The following is a 9,245-nucleotide window of genomic DNA, read 5'->3' as shown; positions in this document are numbered from 1 at the left end:
ACTGCCGATTTAAAGTTAAATTTCATTTCAATCCCCTATGTTCTTGGCCCTGATTTTACTAGCTGCTAAGGCGAAGAGTGCTACCCTATAGGAAACTGTAGGGTCTGCGTCTGACAGCAGAAATATTAATTTATCGGTGATATCATCTTATACAGAAGACCCTGGTTGCTTAAATCCATAAGATAATATATCAAAGGAAACCATAAGCTATTGTGATAAGATTACGAAATACTTTTACTAACATAACACACCCTATAATACCAAAACACCATAGTTGTGTGGAAACAAACATACAATAATCCTCTTGTTTATAAGACTATAAAGTCTCTTAATATGCAGAACCATTTCTGAAAATAAACTGTTTTCCAGACTCCTGTCTTGTTTGTAGATAGTAGCATACTTTCCAAAGGCAAAATGCTCAAGAGCTACTAGCCACTCTTGAGCATTTTGCCCTCTGAAAATTGGTGTGGAGGCTTTTGTGTGCCTGAGGAAACCACTGTGAAACTGGCAAACAGTCGACTGCTGGTCGTGCACGCAAGCACGCAAGTACGCTACTATCTATAAACAAGACAGGAGTCTGGAAAACAGTTTATTTTCAGAAATGGTTCTACATATTAAGAGACTTTATAGTCTTATAAACAGGAGGGTTATTGTATGTTTGTTTCCACACAACTATGGTGTTTTGGTATTACATGGTGTATTATGTTAGTAAACGTATTTCTTAATCTTATCACAATAACTTATGCTTCCTTTGATATATTGTCACACGGGCCGGATATCGCGGGGGGGAGGCGTGGCTGTTTGCCCAATTTTCAAAAGGCAAAATGCTCAAGAGCTACTAGCCACTCTTGAGCATTTTGCCCTCTGAAAATTGGTATGGAGGCTTTTGTGTGCCTGAGGAAACCACTGTGAAACTGGCAAACAGTCGACTGCTGGTCGTGCACGCAAGCACGCAAGTACGCTACTATCTATAAACAAGACAGGAGTCTGGAAAACAGTTTATTTTCAGAAATGGTTCTACATATTAAGAGACTTTATGGTCTTATAAACAGGAGGGTTATTGTATGTTTGTTTCCACACAACTATGGTGTTTTGGTATTACATGGTGTATCCTCGGAGGTACTAGTTTTTTACCCCACATCTTCGGAGTGAAGCCTCGGGTGAGCCATGGGAGCTCTACGCTTCCCAGATGTGGCGGTGAGTTCGCGTCCGGAAAATCCGCCTATCTTCCATCTCTCCAACGTGCCTAATGCTCCGTGTGACCAGGGCCATTGTGATTCTCTCAGTCTCATTACTAAATCCATAAGATAGCTGTCCCAGAACATAACATGGTCATTATTTTTCTGCATGGGCAAGTTATATATTTAATGCAAATAAATAAAGGTGCTGCACTTTAAAATGTTCTCGGGGGGGGGGAGAAAGCAATTGAGGCTCATCAGGACACTGTCCTGGGAGTAAACCCCACTGAATAACAAGAGACTTACTCCCAAGTAGACATGCTTAGGATTGCTCCCTAAGACAGCCATTCTAAGCAGGTCTACTCAGAATCTTACTCAGGTCCAGGGGTCATTCCATAGAAAAAGAGGAGCAGGAGCTCATTAGCATAACTTATTTGCATATGCCACACTCCCTGACATAACCGGAAGTGTGTCAGAAGGCAACACTGGACTGTTTTGGATTGCTAGCTATTGGGGGGGGGATGTGCAGATCTGTCCTCAGGGGGGATGTGCAGATCTGTCCTCGCAGGGGAGGGAGAGCTTGTACCTGAATAAAACTTGGTCTTAAAGGTGCCACTGGACTGTTTTGGACTGGGGGGGGGGCTCTGCAACTTACCTGGCTGCTTCTTGCTCTGACTGAGGGCTGCTGGGAGAAGGGGGCGGGGCTTGTTGCATGTGCCCGCCCCCTGGGCTCTTTACCGCCGGAGCTCTGCTCCTGTGCGCTCCTGCAGGAAATGACCCCTGCTCAGGTCTATTCAATAGGGCTTACTCCCAGAAAAGTGTTCTTAGAATTTATCTGTTTGTTTATGTATTTATTTATTTATTCAGCATTTATACCCTGCCTTTCCTCTTGGCTCAAGTGCACTGCACATTCACCATTTTACCAGTGCTTTAAATAATGGGTTGAACACTTGGGTTTCGGAAGATGAACTCACCCATTTTAAAGAAAGCATTTGAAAGAGAATGGAAGTAGGAGAACGGATGCTGTGTCTCTATCAGGTTCAGTTCTTGGCATCCCTAATTAATAGGGCTAGAAAAGGCGTCTCTGTGAGAACTGTTGCCTGTCAGAGTCCCCAGTGGTGGGGCCAGAAAAACCAGGACAAAACATACCGGTGGTCCTCCTAATTGTCCCCACACACTGTCTGTTCATCCATTATCCTGTTGGCATTGCATTCCCATTGGTCATCCGCATTGTCTGCCTATCTGTCTTTTTTTTTTTTTTAGTTTTAACTGCCCCTCAAAATGCATCATTTCACATTTGTGCCAGACTTGAGGGGCACAGTTGCACAAAGTGTCGCAGGCATGTACAGAGTAAAGTGCTAAAGGGAAGGCACGAGGAAAATGCAACAAGAGACCAGCCAGGCATAGACACAGTTACCATGATGGTAAAGTTGACCAGGAGCTGCGGTGGCTCAAGTGGTTAAGACGCTGAACTGCAGGCTGTGGAAGGTCGGTAGTTCAGCATTTCGAGACCCGAGTTTGCCGCATGATGGAGTGAACTCCCGTCTCTAGTTCCAGCTCCTGCCTACCTAGCAGTTCGAAAGCAAGAAATTGCAAGTAGATCAATAGGTACCACTTTAGTGGGAAGGTCACAGAGTTCCGTGCGCCTTGGTGTTTAGTCATGCCGGCCACATGACCACGGAAACGTCTTCGGACAGCGCTGGCTCTTCGGCTTTGAAACGGAGATGAGCACCGCAACCCTAGAGTCGGATTCGACTGGCTTTCGAGCGAGGGAACCTTTACCTAAAGTTAACCAATAAAATGGGATCTATTGCATGTGTCACTATGTTGTCCAGATGAAAAATAGCTGTTCTTCAAATGTATACATTTTGAGCCAGTCCTGAATCCAGCCTCTCCTGTACAGTTCCACTAATATTGTTACAGTAGGTGTTTCTGACCGTCTATCATAAAACCAATTTATTTCTGGGAGGCTCTTTGTGCATTTAACAGGAATTGTGGTCTTCCTCTTCCCTAAAAGCAGGTTTTTCCCCTTTAGGTTTGTTCATGATCATGCTTTCCATCATATCTATTGATTTCTTCAAGCTGGAAGCAGCACAGGCTGGATACCTGATGTCCTATTTCGGAGTCCTTCAAATGGTAAGGAGAATGGCTCGAAAAAGCAGCATGACTGTTGTTAAGAACATAAGAACATAAGAGACGCCAATGTTGGATCAGGCCAAAGGCCCATCCAGCCCAACACTCTGTGTCACACAGTGGCCAGAAATACCAGGTGCCATCAGGAGGTCCACCAGTGGGGCCAGGACATTAGAAGCCCTTCCACTGTTGACACACAGACCCCAAGGACCAAGAAGACAGAGCATCCCTTGCCCCAGCCTGAGAGTTCCTACCTTGTGGCTAATAGCCACTGATGGACCTCATCTCCATATGTTTATCCAGTTCCCTCTTATAAGAACATAAGATATGCCAATGTTGGATCAGGCCAAAGGCCCATCCAGTCCAACACTGTGTCACACAGTGGCCAGAAATACCAGTGCCATCAGGAGGTCCACCAGTGGAGCCAGGACATTAGAAGCCCTCCCACTGTTGACCCCCCCAAGCACCAAGAAGACAGAGCCACACTTGCCCCAGAGCCCCTATCTATACCTTGTGGCTAATAGCCACCGATGGACCTCTGCTCCATATGCTTATCTAATTCCCTTTTGAAGCCGTCCATGCTTGTAGCCACCACCACCTCCTGTGACAGTGAATTCCATGTGTGAATCACTCTTTGGGTGAAGAAGTACTTCCTTTTATGTGTTCTAATCTGACCGCTCTGCAGTTTCATGGAGTGCCCACGAGTTCTTGTATTGTGAGAAAGGGAGAAAAGTACCTCTTTCTCTACCTGCTCTTTCCCATGGATAATCTTATAAACCTCGATCATGTCATCATGTCATCATAAATACCCATCCATGTGTATTTATATTTAGGATTTTTGGCTCCAATGTGCATCACCTTGCACTTGGCCACACTGAACCCCATCTGCCATGTTGACGCCCACTCGCACATCCTTGACATATCCCTTTGGAGTGCCTCACAATCCTCACTGGTTTTCACCACCCTGAACAACTTCGTATCATCCGCAGATTTAGCCACTTCACTGCTTACTCCCATCTCCAAATCATTAATGAACAAGTTAAAAAGCAGTGGACCAAGTACTGATCCCTGCGGTACCCCACTGCTTACCACCCTCCACTGAGAAAATTGCCCACTGAGAAAGTTGTTCCCAGTGTCTTTTATGGGAAACAGTTGGGTGAACAGGCAAACCTGTGGAAAGAGGGAGACTGGGGCGGGGCCTGTGACCACAGCAAATGGGATGGGAACAGCTTATGTGGATGCCGTTCCTGCCCACTCCCACGCTGCTTGCTGTCCTAGGGCTACCTGTGCTTTTAGAGCAAATACATTCACACAGTCAGTCAGGGCTATTTTTGGGCAGGAACGCACAGGAACGGAGTTCCGGCTGGCTTCAGAGTTGGCCACGCCCACTACAGCCAAAACCTCTTTGTGCGCGGCTACAGAGGGAAGGCCTGGAGAGTGACACCCCCGGCAACTCCGAGGTGGACAAGCCAGGGAGGGGCCTGGAAGGATCGGGGAGGCATTTAAATACCTCCCCGTGCCTTCCCCCAGCCTGTCCAAGGGCCGGCGCGCCCGGGCAAGCCAAGGGAAGGTATGGGGTGTGGCCTAATGTGCTAATGAGCTGTGCTGTCAGGGGTGTGTGACCTAATATGCTAATGGGTTTCTGCTGTTGGGTGTGGCCTATTATGCTAATGAGTTCCTGCTGGGCTTTTTCTACAAAAAAAAGCCCTGCAGTCAGTTATTACAATTTACTCTTTATGATGTGAATGTGAGAATGCACCATCACAGCTGTAACGGCACAAATGGAACTTCCATGTCCACTCACGTCATCTCAGCTGAAATGCTTTTCAGTTGGATTGGCTTCTGCATTCAGCTGCCGGCCAGTCCAGTGTCGCAGTGAAGATTCCTGCCTTCCATTTGCATGCAGATGTCAATCAGAATTCTCTTTCCTTGCTCCAAAAGAACTGTTAACACTTGATCCAGTGCTTTCTTAGTGAAACAAGGGTCAGAGTGGGAGGTGCACGTAAGGAAATTATGTTCTTCTTTTTGACTGTTTACGATATGGGACCAAAACAAGAATTCACTGGTATTCTAAGCATGAAGCCAGAGAACTGAACAACCAATCCCACTTGCCTGAGAAGGCTTTGCAAGATGGCAAGATGGTTTTGAAAGTAGGGGGGAGTTTCAGGACAGCTTGTGATATGGCAGAGGCATCACTGTTTGCTGTGCAAAGGGGAAAAATGCCACTGAGTGCATGAAAGCCCTTAGGTTTGTCTAAAATAGCACTTTGGATCCAAACCCATGAATGCTAGAAGCTACTTTTGACATGTTTCACCATTGCGTCGTGAAACTTTTAATTTTAGCTTGTTAAGGTACAGAGCTCATCAAAAAAAATTGTCCTGAGATTTCTTAGAGTTGCCTTCAGGTGCAGCTTGTATGTGAAAAGCAGGCCAGAGATATCTAATACAGACAGCAGAACGTGTAATGTCTTACTTCTGCTGAATTCATTTCTGTCAGAGTGCGTTTTGGGCTTCAGGGTATGGAGTGCTGTTTTGCTTCTATGACTGTGTACTAAAGTTTCTTTTTCTACAAAAAAAGCCCTGCTTTATTACAATTTACTGTTTATGATGTGAATGTGTGAATGCACCATCACAGCTGTAATGGCGCAAAGGGAACTTCCATGCCCACTCACGTCATCTCAGCTGAAATGCTTTTCAGTTGGATTGGCTTCTGCATTCAGCTGCCGGCCAGTCCAGTGTCGCAGTGAAGATTCCTGCCTTCCATTTGCATGCAGATGTCAATCAGAATTCTCTTTCCTTGCTCCAAAAGAACTGTTAACACTTGATCCAGTGCTTTCTTAGTGAAACAAGGGTCAGAGTGGGAGGTGCACGTAAGGAAATTATGTTCTTCTTTTTGACTGTTTACGATATGGGACCAAAACAAGAATTCACTGGTATTCTAAGCATGAAGCCAGAGAACTGAACAACCAATCCCACTTGCCTGAGAAGGCTTTGCAAGATGGCAAGATGGTTTTGAAAGTAGGGGGGAGTTTCAGGACAGCTTGTGATATGGCAGAGGCATCACTGTTTGCTGTGCAAAGGGGAAAAATGCCACTGAGTGCATGAAAGCCCTTAGGTTTGTCTAAAATAGCACTTTGGATCCAAACCCATGAATGCTAGAAGCTACTTTTGACATGTTTCACCATTGCGTCGTGAAACTTTTAATTTTAGCTTGTTAAGGTACAGAGCTCATCAAAAAAAATTGTCCTGAGATTTCTTAGAGTTGCCTTCAGGTGCCGCTCGTATGTGAAAAGCAGTCCAGAGAGATCTGATACAGACAGCAGAACATGTAATGTGTTAGTTCTGCTGAATTCATTTCTGTCAGAGTGCCTTTTGGGCTTCAGGGTATGGAGTGCTCTTTTGCTTCTATGACTGTGTACTAAAGTTTATTGGAGAGAAAGATTTGGGAGGCTAGATCGAAGTTACAGTCAGTTTCACCTGTATATAGCTGAAGAAGTGCCAATTAATAAAAACACTTTTGAGACTCTCATTTACTTGTATCTCATTCATAGCTATGATTGGCTCATTTCAGATGTCATGAACAAACCAGCGTTTGTTCCTGATCTGCGTGAGCCTGATTCTTTTATCAAGGCTTGCTTGTTCCCCGTTGCTTGGCATGTTGAGATGGAATATAGAAGTTTCCAGCTAACTCCAGTTTAGTTCAAATCTGGGTGCCTTCAAGTTTTAATCCCAGGGAAAGAAATTAACCTCAGTTTAAGACACCAGCATTGAAACTTCTTGACTAATTCATGTTAGTTGAAGACCTTGGTGTTCAAACTCAAGCAAAGGAAGGAGTGAGTGGGTGAGCTCAATAGTTCACTAGGTTCGAGGTCTGGAATCAGCCATTTCTTGCACCTTCCATTGAGCAGATTACGGTGACTTTCTCTTCTGCTTTCCTCAGATCTAAAGAAAAACCTCTTCCTCCCCTCCCTGAGATATGTAAACCTTGGGATTGTTTGTGTTTTAAGCAATGGGATGGAAAGGTTGCTGATCTTATCACTGAAATGAAGGCAAATGTATCATGGTCCTGTTTGCTTTAAATCTCTTGTTCACTCTCTCTCTCTCTCTCTGTATACATTCAGATCTGAATAGCTTAGTTAAATGAAAACTCAAATAGACACACACCCATTGTGTTTCAGAAACAAGGAGGCATCTACTTCAGTGGGAAGGGAACACCATTTGTTTGTATGTACTCATAGCACGCATTCCATATTAAGAACATGATAGGGAGGGGTTCAGCTCTCCGGAAAGGGAGAGGGTTGTGTTCTCCCTGGGAATAGTATTCTCCAGTCCAAAAGTCCTTGCACCTTCAAAATAGTAGATCTTTTCTTCATCCTCCGTAAAACACTTCTGTTTTCTGTCATTTAGCAATTTCCCACAGTTGTATTCCCTTTCTACCTATGCCTCTTCTGTCATTTCATATATTCATTATATTTGGTGGCAGTTAAGAAGCTTTTTAAACCTTGAAGGACTGAGCTGTGCCCAAATGTCTTGTCTTTATGGGGATGGTCCTTCGGACCTGGGAGAAGCTCACGGTTTCCCAAAGGAAAGAAGTGTGGGCTAATTATGTCCATCAGGATATATTATAGACACACAGGCACACATTGTTTGATGTGGCTTTCGTGGTTGTGTAATTTGTGCAGCACTGAGAACCACATCAGAAATATGTGATGCTCTAGAAAGTGCCACTAATTTCTATATATGGTTGCATGTAATTAACATAACTTGCCTATCACTTTCCCTGGTCTACGTATATGCCCAATGAAAGGTGATGAGCTTATACTGTCAATGTGACTCCACACTTGCTAAGGCTACAAACTGTTCCCTCAAAAAATTGATCCTCGGACCCAAGCAAAAGCCAGTGAGTACTAGGGGCAGGGGTCATTTCCTGCAGGAGCGCACAGGAGCGGAGCTCCGGCAGTAAAGAGCCCAGGGGGCGGGCACATGCAACAAGCCCCGCCCCTTGCTCCCAGCAGCCCTCAGTCAGAGCAAGAAGCAGCCAGGTAAGTTGCAGAGCCCCCCCAGCCCCCCAGTCCAAAACAGTCCAGTGGCACCTTTAAGACCAGGTTTTATTCAGGTACAAGCTCTCCCTCCTCTGCGAAGACAGATCTGCTGTCCCCCCCCCCCCAATAGCTAGCAATCAAAAACAGTCCAGTGGAGCCTGAGCAGTGAGTGTTGCCTTCCGACACACTTCCGGTGATGTCAGGGGGTGTGGCATATGCAAATAAGTTATGCTAATGAGTTATGCTAATGAGCTGCTGCACCTCTTTTTCTATGAAATGACCCCTGACTAGGGGTATGCATTCAGGTCTACTTGAACCAAAAATATACCTGAAAAATACCTTATCAGTATTTTGGGGGTATATTTCAGCTTCCCAAACGTATCCTTCAGAAGACAGCCTGAGGGTCAGGATCAGCCCACGGCATGCAGATCCAGAAGCTGGTTCCTCCTGCAGCCTGGCTTAAACTAGGCTGCAGGAGAAGCTGTCCCAGACAGGATCTACATCCCTTGAGGAGCAATCCAGTAGACCTGAACCGAAAAATATCGAATTTAAAAAAATTGCACACTCATAGTGAGTACTCCATGGAACATGAGGTAGTGTCTTGCCTGAGGCCGCTTTACAGGCCGCTTGCCTGTAAAGGTAAAGGTAAAGGTTTCCCTTGCTCATTCAATGGACCATGAGGTAGTGTCTTGCCTGAGACCGCTGTGTTGCCTGTAAAGATAAAGGTAAAGGGTTCCCTTGCTCAAAAGCCAGTCGAATCCGACTCTAGGGTTGCGGTGCTCATCTCCGTTTCCAAGCCGAAGAGCCAGCGCTGTCCGAAGAGGTTTCCGTGGTCATGTGGCCGGCATGACTAAACGCCAAGGCGCACGGAACGCTGTTACCTTCCCACTGAA

At 45.5% G+C, this 9,245-nt stretch overlaps 1 protein-coding gene across 1 annotated transcript in view; it reads left to right on the top strand.

Moving 5' to 3' along the window:
- The window catches only part of SLC22A18 (solute carrier family 22 member 18), a gene marked incomplete at its 3' end in the record, with an annotated part of 109,129 nt that overhangs the window by 67,224 nt on the left and 32,660 nt on the right, over positions 1-9,245 (top strand). Inside the window, 1 exon segment of the mRNA XM_015414852.1 lies at positions 3,214-3,314. Coding sequence (XP_015270338.1) covers positions 3,214-3,314 — 101 coding nt within the window.

This window comes from Gekko japonicus, unplaced genomic scaffold, assembly GCF_001447785.1.
Source record: "Gekko japonicus isolate JY-2015 unplaced genomic scaffold, Gekko_japonicus_V1.1 scaffold2290, whole genome shotgun sequence".
Lineage (NCBI taxonomy): Eukaryota > Metazoa > Chordata > Lepidosauria > Squamata > Gekkonidae > Gekko > Gekko japonicus.
The sequence above is the reverse complement of the archived record's forward strand: the minus strand, read 5'-3'. Positions and strand labels throughout refer to the sequence as shown.